The 27,288-nt window shown below is 39.6% G+C and overlaps 1 protein-coding gene across 3 annotated transcripts in view; it reads left to right on the forward strand.

Moving 5' to 3' along the window:
* Window positions 1-20,679, forward strand: part of CBLB (Cbl proto-oncogene B) — a 117,420-nt gene extending 96,741 nt beyond the window's left edge. The window contains exons 12-18 of one of the 3 annotated variants that reach the window (XM_026041910.1): window positions 996-1,090; window positions 6,697-6,840; window positions 10,876-10,982; window positions 11,081-11,209; window positions 12,465-12,605; window positions 15,010-15,129; window positions 19,986-20,679. In XM_026041910.1, coding sequence (XP_025897695.1) covers window positions 996-1,090; window positions 6,697-6,840; window positions 10,876-10,982; window positions 11,081-11,209; window positions 12,465-12,605; window positions 15,010-15,129; window positions 19,986-20,248 — 999 coding nt within the window. In that variant the 3' untranslated portion in view covers window positions 20,249-20,679. Of the gene's footprint in view, window positions 1-995; window positions 1,091-6,696; window positions 6,841-10,875; window positions 10,983-11,077; window positions 11,210-12,464; window positions 12,606-15,009; window positions 15,130-19,985 lie in introns of all 3 variants that reach the window. The other 2 variants (XM_026041902.1, XM_026041916.1) reach the window with 2 other exon arrangements.
* Window positions 20,680-27,288: the final 6,609 nt, after the last annotated feature.

Below are 27,288 nucleotides of genomic sequence, written 5' to 3' on the forward strand. Positions count from 1 at the left end.
AGGGACTTTTTCATCTAAATCTCTTATGCCCAGGGACTTTGTATAACACTTTAAAGTACATGTCCTTGCTCTTAAGCACTGACATATCTGAAGAAAGCTTTTATAGAGGCTCATGATACTGTACGTAATTATGATGTCTGTTTATCAGAATTGAGGCAAAGCAACAAAATTCTCCTTTCAGCTAGACTCGTTTCACATGCTATAATTGTTTAAAGCTGATTTTAAAAGGAATGCTGGCCTTATATCCTCAACTGCACCTTTACATATCATTCCAGATGTGGTCAGGCCCAATGTCGAGGTGGAATGAGCACTTCTCAAGTCAGAATAGTGACTTAGAGTGAAGAGCCACTCTGTTCTGGAGAAGTTTCTTAGCCGTTTCTTTAATTACTTACTGTTASATGTGTTTTCTTGGGTTTGTAGGTCTAAGCCATTTGATTAAAGGGGGCAGTTGACAGCTCCGAGTTACTTTCCAGCTGTGTGCACATGCAAAAGAGTAACATTGCAKGAATTTTCATCCCTGCCTCATGGTTATTGCTAAATAAATAGTTATTGCTAAAGGGCCATCATGAAGAGAGCCCTGCAGGTAGGGAGGGACTCTGTGGCAGGTGCTGCACTGCAGCTTTTTAAATCATTAATATGTTGAACTTGCCATACCTGGTAAGGTTTTTTGTTTTTTTGCACGTTGTGCTTCATCTCCCTCACACATGTCAGTTTTCAGGCTTGAAGTCTGAAGTTTCCCCTAAGCCATTCCGCTGTAACTGAGCAGTCCCTCTAACTGTGGCACAGAATTACCTCTTTTGGACAAGGTCTGTGCTCACGTGTTGTRCAAATCCCAGTTGCAGTTAGCTGAGACGTGTGTGAGAAGAGCTCTTTTGCAGCTCTGTGGTGTGAACTCTTAGGAAAGCCTGTGCTTGTAGCCTCCTCAAAGTCTGCTTTGATGAGCATCTGTGATGAGAAAGAGGTGGCACCCCAGTAACATTTCTGTGATTTTTTAGGTATTTTCAAATGGTCATCTGGTAAATGAAGAATATGATGTCCCGCCACGGCTTTCCCCTCCTCTTCCAGGTGCCTCCATCATCCCTAGCATAAAGTAAGTTAACTTTGCCTGTAAAATAAATATCTGTAAAAGAAATTCTGTAGTAATAAGAGAAAAAAAAATGGGAAAAGAAAGAAAATTAACTAATATCACTTGGTAATTGATTTTCTATGAATTTAATGTGTTCTTACAAAGAACAAGTAAATTGTGCTAAGTGGCAGCAGTTTTAGTATTAATTTAACATATTACATTTTACAGCAAAAGAGCATGAGCTGTGGCAGATATTGCTCATAGGCATTTAGCAGTGAGAGCAGATGCTCGCTCCCCTTCTGCTTCTGCTACTCCTGAGGAAGCGTTCGGAGTTGCGTGCTACGGGAGATGAGAGATTCTAGGGAAAGCACAAATGGTATTTTTGTGCGTTCTGTTACTAATCTAGAAATGCTGTCTGGGCTCTCTGCACATCGAGCTTTGTTTCTTGTTTCATGGAGTCAACTTCCCTGAATTACCAAACATCTTTTAGGAAGTTTTGTTTTAAGCTGCTGACTACTACTAGTCTTCCAGTAATGCAACTGTTTATTTCTTACCAATTCGTTGTTCTGGATAGCAAGTATTGTTTGGACTCTGAATCCCACAGGATTTTTTTTTTTAATATAGAAGAAGAGATTTTTTTTAAGAAGGGAAAATTTAAAGTGTTTTTTCTTCTGTGGAAGAGCTAGAGTAAAGGTGTAGTGGACCAGTAGCTCTTATATTCAGAAGCATAATCAGATGGAATCAGAGCTGAGTTGAAATTCTCCATGTTTACCTTCAGTTCAGAGACAAATTGGGAAATTAGGACATTAGCCAGACGTTTGTAGTTGAATGTTTAGACGTAGCCCAATTGCTGCAGGGTCTCAAGGGAGTCTTAGTTTGGATATTTCATGTATTTATTTCCCTCTGTAGATGGGACTCCGTGGCTTGCTTATGCATCCCATGATACATTCATCTCATGGATGCTCCTCACAGTGTCAGAAAGAAACAGGAGTAACTCTGGAGAGACTAAACATTTTGATGTTCCAAATCAAATTATTGAATTGTGAAGAGGAGAAGATTTTATTTTTATTTTTCATATTGGCACGGAATCAGAGAATGATTGAGGTCRGAAGCGACCTCTGGAGATTATCTTGCCCAACCCCCCTGCTCAGACAGGATCTCCTAGAACACGTCACCCAGGAGGGTGTCCTGACAGCCTTTGAATATCCCTGAGGAAGGAGACTCCACAAGCTCTCTGGGCAGCCTGTTCCAGTGCTCTGTCACTGTCGTCATAAAGGGTATTTTCCATACATTCAGATGGAACTTCCTGTGTTCCAGGTTGTGCCCATTGCCTCTTGTCCTATTGCTGGCCATTACTGAAAATAATAGTCTGACCCCATCCCCTTGACACCCTCCCTTAAGATATTTGTRCACACCGATAAGATCCCATCTCAGTCTTCTCTTCTCCGTGCCTGGCTCACTCAGCCTTTCTTCCTAGGAGAGATGCTCTAGTCCCCTAATCCTATTTGTAGCCTGTGCTGGACTTTCTCCGGTAGCTCCACATCCCTCTTGTAGGGCCCCCAAYACTCCAGGTGCGGCCTCACCAGAGCTGAGCAGAGGGGCAGGATCCCCTCCCTTGACCTGCTGCCAACATCCTCCTGATGCAGCCAGGATCCCATTGGCCTTCTTGGCCACGAAGGCACACTGCCACTGCTCACTCATGGTTAACTTGGTGTCCACCAGGACTCCCAGGTCCCTCTCCGTGGAGGTGCTTTCCAGCAGGTCGACCCCTAATCTGTCCTGGTGCCTGGGGTTATTCCTCCCCAGGTGCAGCACCCTGCACTTGTCCTTGTTGAACCTCATGAGGTTCCTCTCTGCCCAACTCTCCAGCCATTCAGAGAGACCCGGACAGTACAACCTGTTGGTGTATCAGCCACTCCACCCAGGCTGGYATCAGCAGCAGACCTGCAGAGGATGCAGACTGTCCCTTCCTCCAGGTCATTGGTGAAATGACAAAACATTCTCCTTCATTAGAATCTTACATTTCAGAGTTTTATAAATGCAGTCAAGATTCAAGATGTAATACACACCGTACAATGTTCCATGCTGGAATTTCCTCTAAGATACTGTGACAATGAAGCCAAGACAACATCAATATTAAGCCATTCCAAAACTAAAATGTGTAAATTCAGGTTGACTGAAAGAAGTATTTCTGTTAATTTCTATCTTCAGAATAGAAAACTGACGTATTCCAGTGTAAGAATATCTGCATTTGGATRAAAACAAACCAAATAATCTTTTCCAAAACAAATTCATTTTGATTTCTGCTTTAGTTTTCTGATATACCTTTTAAAAAGTGTACAGTCATTCAAATTTTGATTGTAAAAAATACATAAAATGTAGGGATAGGAAATTCAAAATATCTACAGTATTGCTTCCTACTATACAAAAGCAACTACTAAGCTGTCATAAGGAATGGTAATTAAAATAATCATAGTATATTATTTTTTGAACCACTAATATGATGATTTTAAATACTTTTTTTTTTTTTTTGCTACTAGATAATATCCCATATAATCAATAATGAAGTGTGGCAAAATGTAGGTGGATTTTTTCTTCAAAAATAACAAGTTTAATGAGCTTCAACTATATTTTGCACAACCGCAGGAAATGTTTTCCAAAAGACAACCCAAACTATGTTCTGCATGATGTAATTTGAAATGCCTGACAGAGAGAATCTTTTACAGACTATTCTTCCTTTTCTTAAGACTCATTTATACMTTGGAGTATTTTCTATACTTGCTCCAGGATGTTCTTCCTTCCCTAAGTTCTTCTCCTGCAGTCTCATGCAAGATTCTCATTTTTGCCCAACTTTACTTGGACTCTCCAGAGCTGTTGGTGGCAACCAGCAAATGAACCCTGTTTTCCACTCAGCTACTGCATTGCTGACCCTAGGTGTGACATTGTGACCCTAGATGTGTTCTTTCCCTGGACTGTTTACACATTGTTTAAATTACATTGGAGTATTTTTAAACATTTTGATCAAATGGCAGTCAAATATTATTACAAGTGAAGTGCAAATTGAAAGACTAAAATAATACTTTTAAACTCTGAATTACAAATTGTTAATAAAATATAAGATACACACGTAGGATGAAGCTATGACTATATGGTAGTATTGTAAAAATACCTGATGCTTTACAAAAAGAAAGCGCTTCTCAAACACTGATGCTGCATTATGTGCAACCTGGAAAAACTTTGCCTTACTTTAAAGACGGAGAAGGAGAGACTTGACCAGTGTGAGGCACTTGTCCAAGGCTACATGTCTCCCAGAAGCAGAGGCCGGCTGCAAACCTGTGTCTCTGCCAACTCCCAACCAGGGGTGGTTCCGTAGCAGGGAGGTGACCTTGGGAAGCAGGTTTGGACCCGTGCCGAGGGGCGCTGTGTGAACAGAGTGCTCGGGTTCTTGTGCTTCCTGAGCAGGGAAAAGGCAGGGCTGGGAGCTGGCTGAACCTCTTCAGTTTATTTAGATGGTTGGTGACAATGAACAACCAGCAGTAAATGGATCTCCCTGCTTGTCTGTCTCAGAACTGCTTTTTTGGATGGGGAGCTACTGCTACATCTGCCTGTTGCAATGTGTTAATCCTGGATTGCCAAGTGAGGATGCCCCGACATCCCCAAAAGGGAGGACAGCTGATCTGCGTGGGCCTTTGAGCTTGTTACCCAAGAAGTCTACTGAACACAAAGGGCTTTTTGGTTTTCTTAAAGAAGTCTCACATTCTACAGAATTCTTATTGACCAGATATATTTTTACCTTTTTTCTTTAAATGGCCGTACAGCAGCGACACAAACCTCTTGTCTGTTAAAATGGGAATAGAAATCAAAGATGGAAAAAGCRAGTTCAAGCTGCAGTGCTGTATTCACGAAAGGCCTCTTGCTCCCTCTACAGAAGGTGGCTGAAAACTACAGCAGCATTTACAGTTCAGTGACATAAATCTTCTGGTTTTCAATCTTGTCTTCAGTTAGTAGATCTTTACTAAAGAAATTGGATTCCCATCTTTCACGAATGTCTTCTTTTAAGTCACAAATATACTGCTGATGGCAGAAAAAGAGTGTCTGAAAAGTTAAAAATACCTAGGGAGCTCTAGGCCTCCATTATGGTCATACAAAAGCAACCCACCCACCTTTCTGCCTGCTATATACTTCTTTCTTTCTTTCTCCATCATCTTCATTATATATATATAGGTATATATATATTATTATATACACACACGTATACATATGTGTGTGTGTGTGTGTGTGTGTGTGTATATATATATATATACTTTTTTTTTTTAAATTTAGAGCCCCCCTGCTGGCTACAGTTATTCATTTCTGCTCTCACAGTACCTGGGCATTTTGAATTCATGTGCCATGATCTAGTGTAAATGATGAAAGATGTACATTTTTCCTTTAAGAACCATCTGTGTGTGAAATGCTGYGTTTGTTGGGGAATAAAAGCGCTGTCCCTGGCCTGTCAGTTGAGCTCTTCTTGCCCTCTGATAGAATCAAGCTAATCAGATCACCGGAAGAGAAATTACGTGCGCTCCCTTCTCCCTTTTCCCTGTGGCCCTTAACAGCTTCCGGAATGACACGTTAAGTAGATGTGGCTTGTAATGCGGCGTGCAGGGGCCATTAGCCGTACTGCCGAGCCATAGATCCAAATGGGCATATATTTTTTAATAGGTCCTTAAGCTGGGGTGGTTTTTTGTGGCAGCGAAGAATAGAGGTGCTTGTTGCTGTATACTTTAATATCCATGTGATTTCTGCAGTCATACACTTGCTGCTGCTGGTGCACAGCTAATTTAAGCATCAGCCCTCTGTGGTTTCCATGTATGATTGAAGAGAACCAAGCCCTTAACGTAACCTTTTGTAATTAAAATATTTTGTGAGCATMTTATATAGTTGAAAGTATCATTATAATCACTCTAGACAAAGGAGCTATCTATATATAAAAAAGTACATGCTGATCTAGCTAGTTATGTCTTACAAAGGGCAAAAGATAAGAGGTCAGTCTTGTTAATGTCCAACAAAATCACTTTAACTCTGGATGGCGCTTCCTAAACTGAAATTTTCCCATCAGTTTGTTTAAGCTCACAGAGCAGAAATCAGACCGCAGGTTTCTTAGTTTTTTTTTTTTTAAAAATCACATCCAGGAGTGTTCACACGTGTTACTTGGGAGTRGATATTGTACAGTCTGCCTCTCTCTTGAGCTTCCACATCTTCTGGGGAGTAATACGAGCTACTGTTCATGGTGACAATTCCAGTTCAGAGTACAAACACCTTTAAATTATAGGTAAATTCTTGAAGTTTGATAATGATATGTCTGATATTAGACTTCACTGAAAGGATGACTCCCTGAGCCCTGCAAAATAATTATTTGCTTTGAAATAATTTTTATTTTAATCTTTTGATAAATGCAAGCAGGTTAAAGCTGTTCAAGTGTTTTGTAGTCTAATTCTGTGTTTTCTCTGCTGTGTTGTACTTTCTGACAGAAAAGACAGTAACCATATAATTTTTTCTTATATGGAGAGACATGTATTAAGGACACTTAGGCTAAGGGAGATTTTGTAATGATTTAATTAAACCTGATCTTTTTCAAATCTCCATAGGTGCCCCGTTCCTCTAGCAAATTCCCTATCTGATAAGTCAAGAGATCACACAGATGATGATGATGAATACAAAGTTCCTTCTTCCCATCCTGTAACGCTGAGCTCACAACCACCTCATTGTCATAATATAAAGCCTCTTGCTCGGTAAGGTCATTTATCTGATTGGAAGGCAACTTTTTTACAAAGAGAGAAAAGAAAAAAGAGAGAGAAAAAAATAACCTTTTTTTTTTTCTCTCCAAAATTTAATTTGGGTTCAACATCTGTATTYATGGTTAAGCTTGCCTGCCTTCTCAAATGTCACATCTTTTCATGCTTGGATTATTTATGCCTCTGTTTGATTTGAACCCCACCATATTCATAAACCTGTGAAGTTCACTGTATTGCGTCTCTGTTGTGTCAGAACTCAATGCTTTTTGTTTTTGAATACTGTTCCTGTGGTTGATGCTTTTCTCCCTGGGGTTAGGGGTTTTCAGACCTGACTGGGAGGTTCAACCTCACAAATCTTGTGGATTTAATTTTARGGAGAATTGTGTGACTGGAAACACCAAAGTCAGCTTTGAAAATCTTCAACTTTCATATTTTATTCAGCGCATTTTAGGAAGCAACATGGTACTGAAAAATATGTGAATCGTCATGCTGTGTCTAGCAGCTGTACATACATACTTCTGTTTTTGTCACACTTGTACAATGCTTTTTTACTTTTCAAGTCTGTTTCACAGCAGATTTTCTTGGGAAGAAAATCTTTTGTGTTTCTCAGGAAGAAAATCTTGTTTTTATTCAGATGAAATATCTCTCTTTTGCTTAAAATATGTTCTAAAATCATATCCCCAGACTATGATAGTTTTTGAATCACTAATGGATTGCAGCAGGGAGATGTAGAGCCAAGGGACATGGCAGAAGGCTGTGTCAATCATGGTGAATTCCTTGGTCCTAGACTCATAAAGAAAATCAGAATGGCTGGAATGAAAAGAGTAAGTCTGAAAAACAAGGGAGGTCAATTCGCTATTGGTCTTGTAAGTCAGAGGTGTGATATTGAAGTCAGATATTGATCTACAAAGCAAATTCTTCTGTTATTAAAAACTGCAGTAACTTATTGCCACTTGTTTTGTGGTTTATTTTGTAGAATTGAAAGGACTCTCCATCTAAACATCTCAGCTTATCTCTCATTCTAAAATTAGCCAGTTAACAAATGTAGGCCCCTCTAATCAGAGATGTTGGGCGAGCAGAGGAAGGTCGTGTTCTGAGCACTGCTTACAAGCCAGTTGTGGGAAGCAGGGGCTGTCATGCCATTTAAATGCACCAGTGCATTAAATGAATGTTAAGCATTTGTTTATGGTCCTGCACACTTAAATCCTATCTAGTCTCCTAGATTTTTTGTTATTATTGTGTTTAAAAAAAAAAAAATCTGATGAGTAACACATTATGTTAGCCAAGGGAAAAATGAAAAAAAAAAAAATCCGAGGTCCTAGTTCTATTTAACATCTGCCATTTTTTTTTAATCTGGATTTAACTAATCCAGATTCCCCACTACTGTGTGGGAATATCTTTCTCTGCCATGTTAAGCATCAAAGAGAGGGCTGAGTTGCCTACGTGGCTGGAGTTGCCCAGGATGTTACCTTTCTTAGACAGGGAGACGAGAAGCAGTGTATGGGCAGATGACCTTGGTTTGGCAGCTCCTGAGGGCTGTATCCACGTTAGTAAGTTGTGTGGTGCAGTGGGAGTGGGTCTGCAGAGGGAAGAATTGACCCCAAGAACCTGACATCCACACTGGACGTTCTGGGAGCCCTGATGTGGTCCTGCAGGCAGAGTAGCCTTTAGTCAGTAGAGCACAAGTCAGCTCCTGTGGGGCATCTCTTAGGTTGATGTCATCCAGAAGCAGATCAGTCTGCATGCTCTGATACCTCTCTGAAACGTGAATCAAAGCACTAAAAAGTAGGGGTGACCCAGAGATTTACTTGAAAATCATTCTCCATGTTTGAACTAAAACACTAAGTTAGATATAAGGTTTCTGGGTTTTTTTTAATCATAGACTTTTAGTGCTTCTAAGCTTTGTCGTGCAGCGTTACCTTCTTGTACTGCTTTTTCCTAAGTTTTCTGTCGTTAGCTCTTGGATAGTACATACAGAGTTCAGTTAAATAACCTACAAGACTCCTTGTGGGTTGTTTGTAATTTATGAACAACATAATTCCTCCAGAGTTGCATTTATTCTAAGATTTCTGTGCTCATTTGCCAGTAGATATGGCACTTCCAGAAACTGTACAAAAATAGCACATCAGATGATTCTCAGCCTTGTTTTTCTAGCAGATAACTTAATTGTTTGGTTTGTTACAGCTGATCTCTTCCTCCCACATAAGGGCGAGTTTAGTAATAAGAAATGGAAGAAAAGATTTTTAGTTTTAGTCCAATTTAGCTGCTCTTAGAGGAATGACATGTTATTGCATTTTCTGTCTTTTCCTAATAAAGCTATTTTCAAATAGGACAGAAGGTTTAGCTGTTAGTACTAATCTGCTGCCATTCTTTCTGGTGTTGTCTGCTGCCAAAGCCAGCAGCTCCTTCCACATGRTTCCTGCACCGAGCACGGGGCTCGCCATGGCCTGGAAGTTTCTTTAGTGGTGCCACGATAGCTTATGCTGTCGCCTGTGGCTAGTTAAATTATTGAAAATGAAGAAGAAATTCAAATTAAAATTGAAAGGGCTCTCAGTTATTTAGTGCATGTGCTGAGGAGTCCAAAGAAGAGTGTTGTAGCCCCTGCATTTGAGAGACTGAACCAATCTGATTGCAGAAAYAGCAGAAAGGCTTCCTCTAGCACTGCCCTTGGGGAAACCAATACGTTACTAAATAGCTCTTACCACTAGAATTTATTTTGCCCCTTTTTTTCTTTCCTTCAGTCTTGTAATTATTTCTTATGTTTATTTCATTAGCCCTAGTTATAGCTCTGGGGACCACAAACACAATTTCACTTGCTCTTTCCTGTTTATATACTCTAACTGATTCCAGACCTGTATTCAGWCCCTCTTTTCCATATGGCCAAAGCAGACAGAACTGGTGCTCCCCGTGGTTGATGAAACCCCCAAATCCGAAATTCCAGGGGTAACTCCCCCCAGCAGGTTTGCCCGCTATCAGCAATAGTGTGTGTGATAGCTCCCCATTTTTTTCCCCCTTTCTGTCTTTCCTCTTGTCTTTCTCCTCTCTCTGCCCTCACCCCATCCCATCTGGCTTGGTGCCTGCCCTCTTGCCAAAGGAACTCTCGGAGCTCTCGCTGCCTCTCCCCAAGCACGCAGGGTCCACAGCCTAATGAGAAGGGTACAGACATCATTTCATAGGCTTTAATGTTCATACAAAGAGTTTCTATTGTTATTGAAAGGCTTTCAACCTCTGTTACTCTCCCTCAGATTTTCAACTGAGTCATCATATAAAAATAATCTCCAGTAGATAATATTATTCTGATAGCATTATCAGTACCTGTCTACTCTGTTGCCTGAATCTCTTAAGTTTGTTGYAGGTGTGTTTAATTTTAATTTATTTTAGTTTAATTTTAACTTAATTTTTAACTTGGGGGAGTAATGTCCTTCTAATTTTAAAATATTAAAAATTGTAATCAGAGAATCAGCAAGGCTCAGCTTTTCTGTGAAGAAATTAATAGATGTATGTAAAACTATTTTGGCAGAGATTGTTCATTTTCCATTTTAAATGTGTGGCTAAGAATTTAGACGAAATATGTTATCGCCAGCAGTGTGTCCTGTGTGTATTGTTTTTTTTTTTAATACCTTTTCATTCTGGGTTCCTCAGTGTTGGGTAATAACCGAAACCCACATTTCCCTTCTTACTGCAAGAAGAATTTTAACAGCTGGGAAGGTAAAATAGAATTGAATCTGTGACTTAACTGTGTAAATAAACAGCTCTGAAGTGAGCACTATTTTTAATATTAGTTCTTCGTCAACTTAGTATTTCAGCCTTGAGTAAATTTTTAAGAGAGCAGTGTAATTCCTTAAAGGGATTTTGTTTCAGAGTTAGCCAGTAACCCCTCTCAGTATGAAAAACGAAGTTTAAAGTTGGTTCAGTCTATGTTCTTTCATTTGTTTCTGTATAATGGATTGCGCCAACTCAGGTACTTGGTCATTTTGGGAATTAATACTCAGATAACTGGTAGATTACTCCTTTTTTACTGCCTATCTGCAGGGCGTGTGAGAACGGTCAATGCGCTGGAATAACGAACGGAACGCACGGCGCCGCGTCTGAGATGAAGAAATCAAAGCATCCAGAGTTAGGTATATATATATTTTTCAGTTGTTTATTTATTTCCTTCTTTAACAAGAAAGTTTGTGCTGCTGCAGGGGTACAGCGAGAAAGCTGATTCACTTCTTGTGATTGTGTCATTCAGGAGATGCCTATGACGCACCTACTGCTCCGGTACCTTTGCCACCCGCASGACCTCCTACCAGAGACAACCCAAAACACAGCTCTTTGCTCAACAGGACACCCTCCGATTATGATCTTCTGGTGCCCCCTTTAGGTTGCAGACTTTTTGCTGGTTACATTTCATGGTGAACGTAGCCTAGATGAGCCAAATGCCATGCTTGTTGAAAAGGCAAGCGGGATGTGTGTTAGGAGAACTGTACTATCTACGGGCTAAATCGCACAACTCTGCTTCAATGTTTTCATCAAAATCTGTGCTTGGCATCTGTCTGTAGCCCTTACGCAAGTCACAGGCAAAAGGCAAACTCGATCTGTATTCAGGCTGCAAAGAAAGGCAAATATGTTTTCTATAAAATAGGTTATAAATTTTTGTCATTTACTGTGAAGTTTGACTATTGCAGTTTAGAAATGCAGCTAAATGTGCAGCTGTGGGGAATTTTTCATATTGTAGCTTAAATGTTGGCATCTATTTTATCACGTACAAAAAGAACAAGGCTTAAGAGGTAGCATGTGAGTTAAAATCAAATTTTTATTCTTCCCCATTACTAAGAAATAGTCCAAAACTCCCTGCTTGCTACAGTCATCAAAAGCAGCCTTTCCCAGCCTTGCTTTGCATTCTCATAGCCAAAAGTCAGTGAGATTTTAAAGGCTCCATACACCTTGATGAATTTGTCAATTCAGCTGTATGATTGCTAGGTTGTTCTGTGTATGTCACTGTCCAGTTTCCTGGTTCCATAAAACCTCTGAACATTTGCCGCGTTCCTGCTGCTCTATCTTCTGGGGTCCCTGAAGTATTCACATTTGCAGGAGTGCATAGAATTGAAAGGAGAGGAKCAGGCAGAGGTCCCGTTGCTTAGTAAACCTGCTCTTGCCTGTACCATGTTTGTGCAAGGGGAGAGGCCAGAGAAATTCACTTTGATTTCTTGGGTGAGAGCTTTGAATCAGCAGATCTTCCAGTAAGATAATACATAGTATAGWAGTAGCAGATGTGATGTAGTCAGCATTGGTGTTTATGAATACAGGTGTTTTCTTCACCACCAATGCATCTCTGTTGTTCTACAGTGATACTCAGTGAGGTCTTCATTATGGCACATTAAGCCCCTATTACAGCCACTAAGCAACATCTCTGTCCCAGCACAGAAGCAGCAGTGTGCTGCCAGAGGCCTTCCGGGCGTGCTCGTGCATGGCAAGAGTGAGTGCACCTCAGCKCCTGCAGTTACTGAACTCCTAGGTRGTCCCGGGGAATACAGGCCTCTGTGAGCAGCCAGAGAAAGATAAATTTTAGGCATCACTCCTTGCTGCAATATTCCTATCGAGGCCTTGCTTACCTACTAAGTCTTTTGTAAACGCAGGTGAAGATGCCTTTGAGAGCTCCCCGCCGGCGCTTCCTCCCCCACCTCCGCCTGCTCGACACAGCATCGCTGAGCACACAAGGCCTGCTGGCCCAGGAAGCCGGCCTCCTTCGGGACATGAGCTGCTCCTCCATCCCCCGGGTAGGAACGCAGAAGGAGCGATGCATTCTCGTTTTCATTTACTCTGGGAGCTTATCTTTCCTGAAGTTGTCGTCAAGCTTCAGAAGTCTGGTTTGCCTGTAGTTCAATATAAAACCCAGGAAAATAGGATTTTAGTAATGGTGGAGATGAAAGAAATCAGAATATAAAAAGACTCTGGTTTTCATTTTCATCAATTACTGAGATACAGTCAATATTTTTATACTAGACCTTACATTTTGGTAAATAGTGATTTTCTAGTAAAGCTTGTTGCTTTTGAAGTGCCAAGTTTTCTATTGTGTTCTGTGATACTAGTATCATCCATTGTCTTTTATAGTTCAGTGTAATATATGTTTTTGTCTTATTTTAAGTGGGAAAAATGAGAAAAGAAGAAAAAATAACATCCTGTTTTGTTAGAACTGTCACTAGAAAATTTTGCTGCAAAACTGTATTAATTGTGAACACTACAATTGCAGGGTTCTATGGTCCTTAAAATTTTGGTAATAAAACTCAGATTTTCACCTATATTTTCCCCTACTGTCATACTTTTTCAGTCCAATATTTGTTTCTTAGAAGACATAAGCTGTGCTCACAATTTATGTATTTTGTCTTTGAGTTGAGCAGTGTTCTATTGGCAGGACTCATTAAATACAGTTTCTGATGAGGATAATACAGGTTACAGCAGGATTTCTGTGGGGTATAGTGCGTGTCTATGAAGTATGTCCTTTTCCCCCCATTCCCCGCCATTCTCCCTTTACCAGAGGATATCAATGGGCAAATTTACCTGTCCCAAGATTATTCCCAGTGGTTATCTGCTTTGTGATGTGATCAGAACTCTTCCTTCTCCCATCTCCTTGTTTTGATGGAAAGTATTGCAGGAATGTGGGAACGCAGGTGACAAGGAATCATGTGCAACTTCCTAACAGCCTGCGAGTTTGTAGAATGTTTGCCTGGCCTCTGTGGATGAAGAGCTAGAACTAGAGCACATCACCAAAACAACCAGAAAAAAAGGTTTCTTCGYAGTTTGTGTCGTGATAGTGGGGGAAAAAACGCCCCACACCTTTAAAGYTCCTAATAAATTTGACCCAATACAAGTATGTATAAATAATTAGACTATGTATTATGTATTTTTTGCTATCAGTCAAGATGAAAACATTGAATAATTTGCAAAAATTATGTATATTTTATATTGCAGAGCTCAGCTCAGTGCATGTCTTGTCAGATAAGCCTCTGCWTGAATCATAGTAATGAGTTTGCACATTACAGAGTGTAAAGGTTGATCTTCATAAAAGTGGTGCCAGGAATTAGTTTATCCTCTACACTTCAACACAGAAGTACTTTAATATTCAGAAGTCTGGTCTAAGTGGTTGCCATAACTTCCATCTCATGGAGAACACTGTTGAGTCCTACTGGGAATAGGGAGAGAAAATGAAAACCTCTCACAGAGTCTTAGATCTGCATGCAGGGAAATGTGAAGAAACTCGTGAACAAGTATTAACTTATTAAGCATTATTTCCAAGTAATCCGAAAAACATCATTGGTAGTGTGAACAAAACATTTCTTAGCTTTTAATTAAAAATTGGAGAGTATATTTATGGTAACTTGCAATAGGAGTTCAATTTTATAACAGCATTCTTCATKAATCTTGTAAGCGTACACAGCTGCTCAGGGATACAAGCCTGTATGGGTTGTTTTCTAATTCAAATGGCATTTCTAAAGCCATATTACTTTGCATCTTGTCAAATAAACCGCTGCATTTCTATAGCAGATGATCTATGATGAGTTTATCGTGATTGATTTCTGTACAAGTCCAAGGCRGTTTCCGCGCTATCCGTCGGGGTCTGTGAGATTAGAGTAATGATCACATCATCAATAGCAAAGAAATGCAGACAAACCTATGCAGTGATATACGCCTTCCCTTCGGCTGTTAGGAGTCCAGAAGAGAAGGCAGGTCCACGATGATGTTAAGCACTTGCTGAGTCCTAGTAAGTTGTAAAGGAGGACAGAATATGCCCGGACTTCGTTCCCCCTTGTCGTCAGAYCTGCCCTGTTGTCTCTGTGGGCTGCCTGGCAGTCCCTTCCGTGCTTAGCGAGCTGCTCCCCTTGCAGTGTCAGCGCTGGCTAATTACAAGGTACCTCGCTCAGGTGAACAGAGCAACGGGGCAGCAGAATAGACCTGAGCTGCGGAGCTGCTTCAGTCCCTTGAAGGCAGCGTTCCGTGTCTGCTGTGAAAGTGTTCACTTGGATGTGTGCGTAAGTGCATGTGGCCTGTGGAAAGCATATCTCTGTTTGGATTCATGGCCACCCTCTGGGTAGAAGAGTATAGTGAGTTTAGGTTCTRTGTGTCAGCACTATCCCAAATAATAATTGTAAAAATTCTAAGAAACTTCTTTTTTTGTCTCTACAGATCCCCATTTTGATCCAGTAACTGGTCCCGTCCCTTTGCCACCTGCTCGAAGAGTAACTGGAGAAAATGTCAAAACAAATAGGACATCTCAAGACTATGATCAACTTCCTTCCTCTTCAGGTAAGGTGGAAAGCTGCCCGTGGAGACACTTGCTGCTTAACAAAGCAAGTCATTTTCCTCCTTTACGTCCAACAAGGTCTTTATCATTCAGGACAAAACTGGCCGTGGTAGGATGGTGATAGGGAATCTGCCTTCAACTTCACTGACTGCCACRCTGAGTGCTTCTGTGAGATCCAGTGACTTTTTTTGAGGAAAACAGGGATTTTTCTGCCACCCTTCAAGTTTACAGGAGGTCAGAAGTCCTGCAGTGAGCACATGCCTCTCAATTCCAGTATTTTTTTTTTATTGCTCCTCAGAAAAATATAGCTTGAATACTACTAACAGTAGTATTTTGCTAGTCTTTTAAACTAATGATCTATCAGATGTTCTAAGAAATTTTAAGAACATTTTTTAATAAAAAGGCAAGAATCAAAGCCATTTGTAACAGAACAGGTGCAGTAGAATCAATTTCTCTAACATCAAAGTTTCACTCTTTCAGGCAATGAAAGTATTATTTAAAGGAAAGCTACTGACATTAAATAATTAAAAGAATATCAGTATTACCTGTATCCCAAAGTACTTCTGCCAGTTATAGACAAGTCTTCTTTATAGATGTGCATGGGTTTAATGAGCATTTGGGGAAGGGAGAGGATTGTCCCACCTGCATTATTTTGCTCTAGATAGAGAGCACAAAGAGAAATAGCCAAGTGATGACTGGAACCATTAAGCTCTTTATACGTATGTGGCCACTCCTGTGAGGTGCTCTATGTGTTCCCAGTTTGAAGGCCTGCTCTGTAATGTACCCTTCAGAGAAGAGGAGAAGAGGGAAACTATACAAACTCTTTTCTAACACATAAAGGAAAGAAAAGATTTATTTCTCTGCTCTTTCAATATTATTACTCATTGGTGTTTAATTGCCAAAATAGTAAGTGGGAAAAATGACATCCTTTTTAATGAGAATGATAAATCTCTCCCACAGTAATCTGCTACTGCACTAAGGGATATAAGAAAGAAAGAATGTCTTTTTCAACTTGAAGTGCAGGAGAGATTAAACATGCCTGAAATGTTCTGTGGGATCTGTAATTGTTGCGACAGCCGAGTCCATGTGATACCTTTGGTAAAGGGTAACACACCTCTGCTAAATGTGCATTGTTGCTCATTATTTTCCACTGTTTGAAAACACTTACTTTATAGCACATTTCTTAATGTGGTACTGGGAAGGATCTGTCTGTCTTAGAATGTGATCCTACCTATTTAAGGAGTTTTGAATGCCTTTGTAATACAGATTATGAGAGTGGTATGAGCACCTCTTAAAACTAAGGTGCTTTCCCTCAATTCTTTGTTAGAGTATTAGTAAAAATTTCCGAAATTACTGCAAGATATTTGCWCTTTAAGAGCTTTTAGATATCACTTAATACTTGATCTTTGTTTCCACAGCCATTTTCTAAAATAGCTGTATATGTCAACCTTTACTGTAAATATTGTGCTAAATCAGCATGATATACTGCAATATCTTCAATTTAATTTCAATTAAGTGAAAACTATGTGATAGATCATGTCATACTATGAACTGAAGCATGGTTTTGACGGGGGCAGTAGTTCCGTAGGCTGGAACTGATGTGCTTCAGGGTGAGCTGATACACGTTACTCAACGGATTTAACAAAGTAGAGAGTGTAACTCTACTCGGAACTTCTTTTTGTAATCAGAATTATTCAGTTCACTTAGGAAATAAGTCTTCATTTCAGTCCTTTAATATGCTTCTTCATTGAACAAGCTGGAGAGGCACTGTAGTCCACTACAAAACCTAATTGTAATTTAGCCTGTTTCCCTAGAGTAGCACGGGAAGTCCCTTGGCCTCTCTTTTTTGTTTTGGCTGTTTAAGTTTGGAAAAACTACCTTACTCCTGTGATATTTAACCAGACTCTTAGCAGGTCTTGGCAAATTTATTGTTTTGTAGCAAGCCGTTAGTATAGGAAAGTTAGGAAGTAGTTCTCAGCTATGCTGAGAACCATGGCTTTTTTGTTTTCGTCTTTTTTTAAATATAAATATACATTTTTTAAGTTGGTACATTAAATAGAAAAAGGAGGAGATCACTAACAGAAGGAGTGACTTTTCCAAAGCACAGCCAATGACGTGTAGGAAAAGGTAGGAGACAATTAGGTCTCTGATGTACAGCGTGCTCGCCCTCCTGAGTTTAGCTGTTCCCTAAGATACGGATTCACATGRCTAGTTAAGTGTACTCGTCTGTGGTCTCCTCACTGATGCAGCTTATTAATGCATTAGCAGGCAAATCCCAGTGCTTGCACTGAAATGGGTTTTCCGGGCGGGCAGGCAGTGGCAACTCATGTTTGACTTGAGGGCGGGTTTCCGTTTACCTCACCTGCATGAGAAGTGCCATGAAGAGCAGCTTGAGGGCTCAGGAGCTCCGGGAGCTCCTTTTCCCACTCAGTGCCTTAGGACGGGTGTCCCTGAGGACTGTGTGGCCTCCCTAGCGCGGTCAGGCGCCGCTCGGGATGCCCATGGAAGAGGCCGGGACGCGCTGGAGGAGCAGCGAGGCAAGAGCGAGATGTGGGGCTGGCGGCGGCGCGCGGCATCCCCCGCYGCTGCGGCGCGGGGCTCCTGCCCCTCACGCAGGAGACTTCCCACACGTTTCAGCTTCATCCCCCCAGCCTGTCGCTGCCTTCACGCTAAGCAGTTTCTTACGGGTTAAATCCAGTGCTCTACTGCAGAAGTGTGAGTGACAGAGGAAGCTTCCTCTTGCCGTGGAAGCTGGTAAATGAATTAGGCAATTAGCAAATTCTTACTTAGGCAGTCATGGTGGCTGACACATCAGAGAGAAGGGGGGCTGGGAAAGACAGTCCTGCTCAAATACCTGTATCTCTGTGTCCACACGGATGTGCAGCTTAGGCTTAGTATCTGTAAGCTCAGGATCCACTGCGATACCCAGTTTCAGCTAAAATTTTATATGGGTTTGAAGATACTGAAAGAGATGTCAACACTTAAAAATAATAATTGAATTGAATTCTCATTTATAGAGAGAGGGCTGGAAATTTCTAAGTACCTGGGTTATAGAGAGTGCAAGAATGAGAAGAAAATGCATATGCTGCAATTCTTCCAGGGAATTAAAACTGGCCTCTCTGAATGACATTATTGCTTAAGAAAGTTCTTATGAAGCTTCACAAAGTAAAGGTGTTATTCAAGAAGTAATTTCGGCTTCAAGTCTGTTTTAGACTGGCATACTCATAGAGGTATGGCTTATACATAAAGAATTTCTATGTCAAGCCCAGGGGAAAATATAAAGTTTAAAAATTAGTTTTGTTTCATCTTCTGTAGGCAAGTCCATAATAACATGTAATATTAAATACTTTTAAATATTCAGGAAAGTGATGAACATTTTGAACATGATAAACGATTTGAAATATAAAGAGCATTCTTCTCTAGTAGTCTGAGTTCTCTAAAATAAACAAAATTAGAAATGTGAACTTGTTTCTGGTTGGGGTTAGTTTTTAATTATTAATCGCCTTTCCAGAACTGCGGCTAATTTCTTAATCCAGTCTGCTTCACACATCTTTCATAGCTTCACCGTTGGCTCAGATGCTGCTTGAATTGTGTTTACTAGAATAATCAGTATTTATGTAACGCATTTCATCTTCAGAGGCTTTTTACCAATATGAAATAGTCTTTACATCTCTGCAGGTTGTCTCGTGACTATATTGCACAGAAAATAGGCAGTGAAATCAAACAAAATTAACCTCAGCCCTTAAATGTAAATTCTTAATCAAATTCTCTTATTCATTTGTTACAGGAATGCTAGCACCTTTCCAAAAGTGCTGTTTGCTCATCCTCTCTGTATTAAAGAAATTGAATTAAATTTATAACAACATTCTCATCTGAACGGACAGCAACCAGGTTGAGGGAAAAACGAACTTTAAGGAGACATGCAATAATGTGGTCCCTTTGATTCATCTTTAAGTGTATAATGTGCTCTGTTGGATTACAGTCTCAATGTTTTCTCTCTGCAGTATTAGGATAAGCTGAAATTTTAACAGTAATACTAGAAATATGACTTTTTTTGCATCACTCTGAAGTACTTACCACTGCCAGATGCCACTGCGGACAGTATAGGCATCCCAGCCCAAAATTCCATAATTTATCTCTCARTGCCACTGTTTGTCAGTGGAACTTTTCAGACCCTTTCTGAAGGATTAAAAGACTTCTTAGAATACTTTGCTCTTGAAAGTGTTTACTTCTGCATGCCAGCTTGTTTTTAAGCTTCTTATGGTGGAATCAATGCGGATAAAGAGGTTTCTGGAAAGTGCCAAGTTTGCTTCAGTACTAACCTCTTGACTTTGAGAAGATTAGTGGGTCGGGATGTTAGGTCTTTGCATCAGCACATGGTGATTGTCAGCACCAGTCTTAACTGTGAAGGTAACATTTGGTGAGATTCCTCATCATGGCAACTTACAGACCTATATAATTTCCTCCAAAATCAGGGCCTTTAAAGCAGGCTAGGAACACAAAGTCCCTGAACTTCATAGAGTGGAAATCTTCTCAGATTACATCCATCTGGCCTGCTTCATCATACTTTATTTTCCTTCCAGTTTCAGATAATTCAGATTGTAACCTGTGCTTGCATGTTGTTATCATATTACTTTACCTAGCATTTCACTTTCCATTTTGGATTTTCTTGAGGATTACAGCTTCTGTCAGAATTTTAAAATGGGATAAATCAGCAAATTAAGGTAATTCTTCATGTTTCTTTAGAAAGTCACTTTTTAATCTCCTTCTTGAGGCTAGCTGCCGTGAGGCTGGATCTACCTGTAATACAATTTTGAAGCCAATTCATAATAATTTCTATCTCCTTTATTTGAAACAGATGGTTCACAAGCACCAGCCAGGCCCCCTAAACCACTTCCTCGGAGGACTGCACCAGAAATACACCACAGGAAAGCGTACAGCTCTGACAATTCCACAGAAAACGTGGATGCAAAAATTGCAAAACTTATGGGAGAGGGCTATTCCTTTGAAGAAGTCAAGAGGGCACTTGAAATAGCCCAGAATAATGTTGACGTGGCCCGCAGTATTTTAAGAGAGTTTGTCTGCTTTCCTCCACCCGTCTCCCCACGCCTCAATCTATAGCAGCATGAAGAGTTTCTTGAAGCATGTGAAGTCTACGTATACCTGTGCGGATTGGGGAAGGAGAGGAAGAAGAGAAAGTTTTTCTCTCATCATTAATAGGAGGGTGTCTGTTTCCAGCAGTTTATCAAAGGATCATGGCTGCTCTGATCAAGACTTTATATATATGCTGAGGCTTATGTATTTTTGCTAGCCATACTTTTTTAAATCAGGGTTGAACTGACAAAATAATTTAAAGAAGTTTACTTCCCTAGAACTTTTAATCTGTGAAATGCTTTTTCTTGTTTACAAGTTGGCAAGTTACAGTTTTCTAGATGATGCCTGTACTGTGTTTCTGTTCATATTCCCTTGTACTTGTGGTCAGTTCTGCTGTAGCATTGACAACAATTTCCATGCTGACCACCTCATCAACTAAACGATCACTTTCTAGAAGCTCAGTATTTGTTTCTTTCTCTTATAAGATGCTTTAATTGTTTTTGCATTTCAGCTCATCAAACAAATGCAAAAAGTATGTGGCCTTCACTACTGATTTTTTTTATTTTCTTCTGAGATTCCTTTGCTCCTAAGAGAGGAATAATCTGAATGTAAAATGCGTTATTGTGTCTACAGACTTGCTCCTCAAAGGTATTCTGACAGTAATGTTGGGCAGCTTTCTGTTTAACATGAATTTCTTGACCTGCAATCCTCAAGGTCTTTTATCCACAGTTTCCACAATTACGAACAAACAAGAAATCCCAACCAACAAATRAAACAGTTCATGCAACTGTGATACGATGTCATGTTGTGTAAAAGCTCTTTAAAATTGGATTATTTGATTGCAAGTGTTCAAAAAGGCCAAATGCACACAATAATACTGCRTTCCAGTTGCACACCAAGGGCACCAGCTCTCCATGCCTTGTATATTCTGAGGCAGCCAGAAGGAGTATTTTGATTTGTTCTAATGATATTCAGGTAAATTCCAGCTCTGGTTTCTACAAAGAGAAATTTGGATATGTTTTTGTTTCCCTGATTATCCTGTGATTCATCGTGGCTTGGATCAGGTTGCATTAACATGGAAACTTTAAATCTTTGATGCACTGTTAAGTCCTAATGCTACTGTAGCAATATTTTTTGCAAAGCTCTTYTGTAATCTCCTCTGTACACATTATTATGCTTGAGTATGTGTTTAATACCCAAATTCACTCATTCACTTTCCAGATGTTTAGTTGGAAATATATGTCTTTGCTGTAGATTGCTAGTGAGGCTCTGAGGTTTCATTTTAAAGCCTGCATTAATGCAAGCCAAATTATTATTTTKTTCTCATTTTAAGTCTGTTTTTAGTACACTCACAAGTCCAAATATTTCCAGAATAATTCCTATTATTGCTGCTTTCCTATTTTTACAGGAAATTTGAAAATTACCTTTTTCCTTTATTACTCTTCAAAATGTAAACCAGGTGGTAGATGGAATAGTTTTCACATTTTGAAATGTGAGCCGTATCTGAGAACTTTTACACTGTGCAGAACTGGATCTGATACATATATTTATTGCTCCCCTTCAGCTGTCAGTTTTCTCGTTCCTTCATAACAAGTTACACCACTTATAGGATAAGATCTCAGCAGCCAATTTATTAGTCTTAAAGATCTAAAAAATAGCAAGTATCCGAAGTACAATACTTAAAGTAACAGAGAACACCCAGTGGAAATTGCTGTATATCTCAAAGCCCATCACTTCATCAAAGAGCTTATTCTTAAAAATACATAAATTATTTCACAGCAATGCAAACCATAATATGTTTATTATTAATCAGCTTGGGCCAGTGATGAAAGATAATTAGGCAAATTCAGACTATAAGAAGAGTTTCTGTTCCATTTTAAGCAAATGATTCTGAGTTTGTTCTACAAAAGGGTATTTGTACCTTCTTTTAAATGTTCATTCAATGAATACAACTTAAAAAAAATTATTTTAAGTTATACTTTGTGCTCTGAGATGGAGTATTTTTTTCTTTTCTGTTTTAAGGGAAAATATGCTGTCTCTWGCTTTTTTGTTTATTTGGTCTGTTTACTGCATCATCTTGATAACACTCTAGCTTTTAGCTAACTCTGAATTCAGAATGATGCAGGTTAAACAATGAGATTGTACTGGAATTATTAAGTATCGTTCTAGCATAACTGGCAGAATAGCACTGATACTAAAAAAAAATGATGCTGGGTAAGGATGAGTGAACCACCTGCAAGCTGTTTTGAAATTTTATATTTTAATGGATAACACTGGTCATAACAGTGGGTGTGGATATGATCATATGGATAACAGTGGTCATATTGTCTCATATTTGCTCAATTTTATGCTGCARCTTAGTATAAAAGACACCTCTATATTTCAATTAGCAGCTGCAACAGTTACCTGATAGAGAACTTGAAAGCATAGAAGATAAGGATTTTAAATTATTTGCCTTTTTCTTTTCTTTTTTTTTTTTCTTGTCTTCATATCTGCTTATATCATTGGTGGTAACTTTAAGAGTTACATTAATCTTCACACGAGTGTAATCACACTTTTAAATAGTGGAATGTGAAGGCTATTTCAAACATGTTTGGATTAATAGATTTAAAATCAAATAGAGTGAAATTGCTTTGCTGGACTGTTGATGTTTACTATGCAGGCTTAAAATGGGCTTAAAATAAATTAATCTGGCCACAGTCTAGTTCTCACAAAAATATTTTAACCTTCTAAAGACTAAAGATTTGAACTTGGCAATCTGTTATGCACATATAGAACTTTAAGCAAGACTGACTTTAGTGAGAGTTCTTGGATGAACCAAGTTGGTTAAACTGAGAAGCCCTTTTGCTACCCTGATGAAGGCCACAGGCATATTTCCTCCAATTAAGTGTCATTACAGGCTTTAGACTATCGTTCTGGTGTGTGTGGGCCTCACCTTTTATCTCGCCTTGRTGGAATTGCAGCATTTTAAGCAAATTGACTGAATGAGAAGTTGAGCAAAATACGTGAACATCAGCAGGATGGATCCTTTCCAAAGACTCTAAGTAGGGGAAAAAAAAAAAGTGCCAAAATGAATGAATTCTGTATGGTTATCCATGTTAATGGCTTGGCTGGAACCTTAAAATGGCCACTGGTAAAATTTATTAATGTTTCATATCTGAACAGTGCATCTGGCATGGACTTTTTTCATAATGTGAATTTACGAATTTCTGTACCAGGATTCTTTTTTTTTTTTTTTTTTTTTTTGAGTTGCATTTCTCAAATTTTCAGCTTGAAGCTTTACTTTGCACTGACCTGAAAGCATTTAAATTTGTGTCTTAAAGCTTGACAAATTTGGAAGCATATAAACAGAGTATTTTAAGCAGATTCGGGTACTGCCTTTTGACCTGGAATATAGTGCTTTAGGAATGACTTCTTGAAAAGGGACTTCAGTAGTTTCCATTTTTGAAGGATTTTCTTCCAAATAACTATTTTATCTGAAAACGCCTTTTATAAATTTGTCTAACACGTGGCAGACTTAGTGATGTGTTCAATTAATTTATGTTTTATTCTACATTCTTTTTTCARTTCTGGTAATTATGTAAGCTCAAGTTCTTTATCTGTTCTTGTAAGGTATTTTATAAAATTAATGTTAACAGAATGTTGGGCTGGTCTGTGATTTTTCAAGCCTCTCTCTCTCAYGCTCTGTTACAAAATGCATCACTTCTCATATCAGTATATGAGGAAACACTGTGGAAATGCTGTGGAAACACTGTCTACCTTGTGCAAAAGCTGAAGATTGTCTTGTAAAACAGGAAATGAGACTCTGCTGTGAAATAAGGTGAACCACTGCATTTAGAAATCCTCTATATCCCCAACTATTTTTTCACTTTCTAAATTCCAGTAATAAAAACTTTAAAATTGACAGTAACTTCAGAGCCCACAGATAGCAGTTGTATAGCAGAAAGATGATAACCACTGTTTAGAATCCAAAGTGAATGAATTGTATGTCCAARTGCAGATTAATTTGCAAAGAGCTCAACAAGATTTTTCTTGAAAAAATGATGACTAAGTGTCAGGAATGTAGATTTAAATCTTGCACACATACATTCTCAAGCATTGCAGGCCAAATAATGTGTATTTTAGGGTTGTAAAACATTTTTTTTCTTTCTATACAATATTCAGAAAATGTTCAGAAACCCTATGCCCACTCTGCTGCCTGGCCATGTAACTATTACTATTTAAAAGGAACTGTCGTTTCCTGCAGGTAGGCTCAGACTTCGAAGGGTGAGATTTTGACGGTACCTTCTATAGTCCCTGTTTTAATCCTTGCCCACTGTAGGGTTCACTAATATGTTACTACTGTCATTCTGACCAAGGCACCTGCCTCTGCTAATCACTTGTAATATGCCTCCATCTGGAGAATTATAGTTTTATATAATAACATACACTGTGTGTTAGCTTGGTACTACCAGGGAGAATTCTAGTTCAAAATAAATCCCAAGTCTCAATCTTAAATCGCAAATCTTAAATTAGTAAAACTTAAAGCTGCCCACATCTGTCTTGATGCATGTAGGAGCCAGCCAATACTCTTAAAAAAAAAAAAAAAAAAAAACAGAAAGAAAAAGCAACTTCTTTTTTTTCACTGCAATAACCACCACAATAGGCAGCAAGATGGAAGAGGAACAGATAACTGCGTTAAAAAAGGTAATTCTCTCCTAACAACCCAAGCCTCTCTGCCCTGTGAGCATATAAGATTTAGCTGTTCCAATGCCCYGATGTTTCCAAATGCTCAGCTGTGAGCTGTTTTGAACTACCTGAACATCTATTTCAAATGAAACTGTGTTTGTTAGCATTACACCACTCTTGGATTAATGCGTCCTCCTCCAAGAACTTCTTTTAAAGACAAGTTGTTACACGGCAGCATGCCAGGCCCTTRGCACCAAAGGGAAGTGTGAGGTAGCCCTCTGTTCACAATGCTTTTCTGATGCCAGCAAAACAACTAAATGCTAGTTTTGAAGCTCATGTTCTTTCTTGAAGGGTTATATGCACATGCTAATTACTGAAGTGTGGAGGAGGGACTGTGCCAGCCTGGGGAATRTAGGCCACGCATTTACCTGTGGAAAACATCTATTCCTTTTGGATTGCTGAACTTCATGTGCCCGGCTACTAGTGACATCTGCTTTAATTTCAAAGGCCACGATTTCTCTCTATAGAGCTGGAGTAGGAGGTGTATGTGCCTACGTGCCTACCCGAAAAGAGCTTTTTTTTTTTTTTTTTTTTTTGCTAAATACATAATTTACTGAATGAATGTCACTGAATGCCAACACCTGTACAAAGGTAAGTAAGTCTACATCATCAGCTCTTCCAGCAGTACCTTGAGCTAGCAGCTGGCATAGTTCTTTGGAGCTGTTAACTTTCGTGAACATCCTGACTTCCAGCTGTTTCCTCTTGAAGTTTACATCCTCATTACCAATTCAATATGGTCAAAGTGCAATTCCGCAACTGGTCTTTCAATTTTTCATTTCTTTATATTCTTCACTATGGCTGTTATCACTAGTATGTTCTCTGTTGACTAGACTTATACTGAAATTTAAGTAATTCTGTTCACCCACATCCCATCTTGGGCCAAGTTCAGCCCTGCCTTTCTCTCACAACCATGACTTTTTGCATCTTTGTCTTCTCCATCTAAGACTGTTTCTCTTCCTTTTCCCCTTCCCTCATTCTCTTCCAACGCTGACATCAACCAGCAAGCACTCCCTCTGCCTTCATAGCAACAAGACACTTTACAGCCTTCATCTCTACTTAACAACCTTATCTCTCTCTTCTTCCATAATCCCTCCTATGCTTATAGTGATCTGCTAGTCTCATCTGTCGGGATTTTCTGTGCTACATCTGAACTGTCCCTGTGAACAGAGTCATCCAAAATGGGTTCAGAATTCTGTGAGAAAGTCTGTTACCTTTTTGTTGTTGTTATCACTGGCATWTTTTCTGCTCCTTTCTCTGCCTGGAAATATGTTCTTCTGTTTCATGATGAATTTAGATTGTAAGTTTGTCAGAGAAAGAGATGAAATCCACTGCTTATTTCAGCAGATCCCTAATATGTTTCTGAGATGTGAAAAGAAAGCAATAAAGATGTCCTCTCCCAACAACAGTCCTTGTGTTTGAGATGGCCTGCGTCTCAAGAAGAGAATTACGATTTTTTTTCCAACAAAATGTGGTTGTGGCCTAGATAGGCACCAATATGTTTGGTTATTCCTATTTTTGGAAGTGAGGTACAGGGAAGGGGGAGAACACTGAAAATATTTATAAACGTATCAGTGGAGCCGGAAAGTGACCTGCAGATTAAGGTGAGTGCTTACTGTAAGTGTTCAGGATAAAAGTTTGACTCTTCATCCTGAGTGCCTCTGATTTCAAATTGGAGAATATCATGTAGCTTGAAAATTCTGCAGAAAAGGATAATCCTATCAATGACTGCCCCCAAGAGACTTTTCTGTTTTGTTTTGTTTTGGTCATTACMCTTTTGTAGCAGAGCAGGATTAGTGTAATGGGGAGGTTAGTGTCATGGAGGGGAGGAAATGGAGGTGAAGGGAAAGTGCCTGAGGAACGCTCAAAAGTGTCGAGTGAATTTTGGAGAGAGTGTGTGTAGAAACTTGGAGCAGACAGCAAAAAGCATAAAGACAAACAGCCTGACATTTTTTGAGGTATTAACAGCTTTCAGAGTGYTAGCGGAGGAAGGACTCGCCGAGCAGGAGTGTGCCCCGGTGCACCGAGGTGGGCAGATCTGACTCAGCCTGCCTGGGGCTCCACACAGTCATCTGGAAAGGGCGCTTTGTGACTCAGGGCACAGTTAACCACCTCGCTGTGGTAATGCTCCTTCTCACAGAACTTGTCTTCGYGCCCACCACAGCACAGCTGTGGCAACCTGCTCAGTCAGTGCTCCCGTTTGCCCAGCGGCTTAGCTATGTGGTGGTTTATAGGCCCTTCAAGGCTTGTCTGTTTTGTGGCCTAGTTACTGCAGGAAAACTAAAAGCTATTAGCAATATAAAACAAGGTGGCATGGGGGTTTCAGGTTTGTCCTCAGGCGT

This window comes from Nothoprocta perdicaria, unplaced genomic scaffold (assembly GCF_003342845.1).
Source record: "Nothoprocta perdicaria isolate Ctin4 unplaced genomic scaffold, notPer1 scaffold_102, whole genome shotgun sequence".
In the NCBI taxonomy this organism is placed as follows: Eukaryota; Metazoa; Chordata; class Aves; order Tinamiformes; family Tinamidae; genus Nothoprocta; species Nothoprocta perdicaria.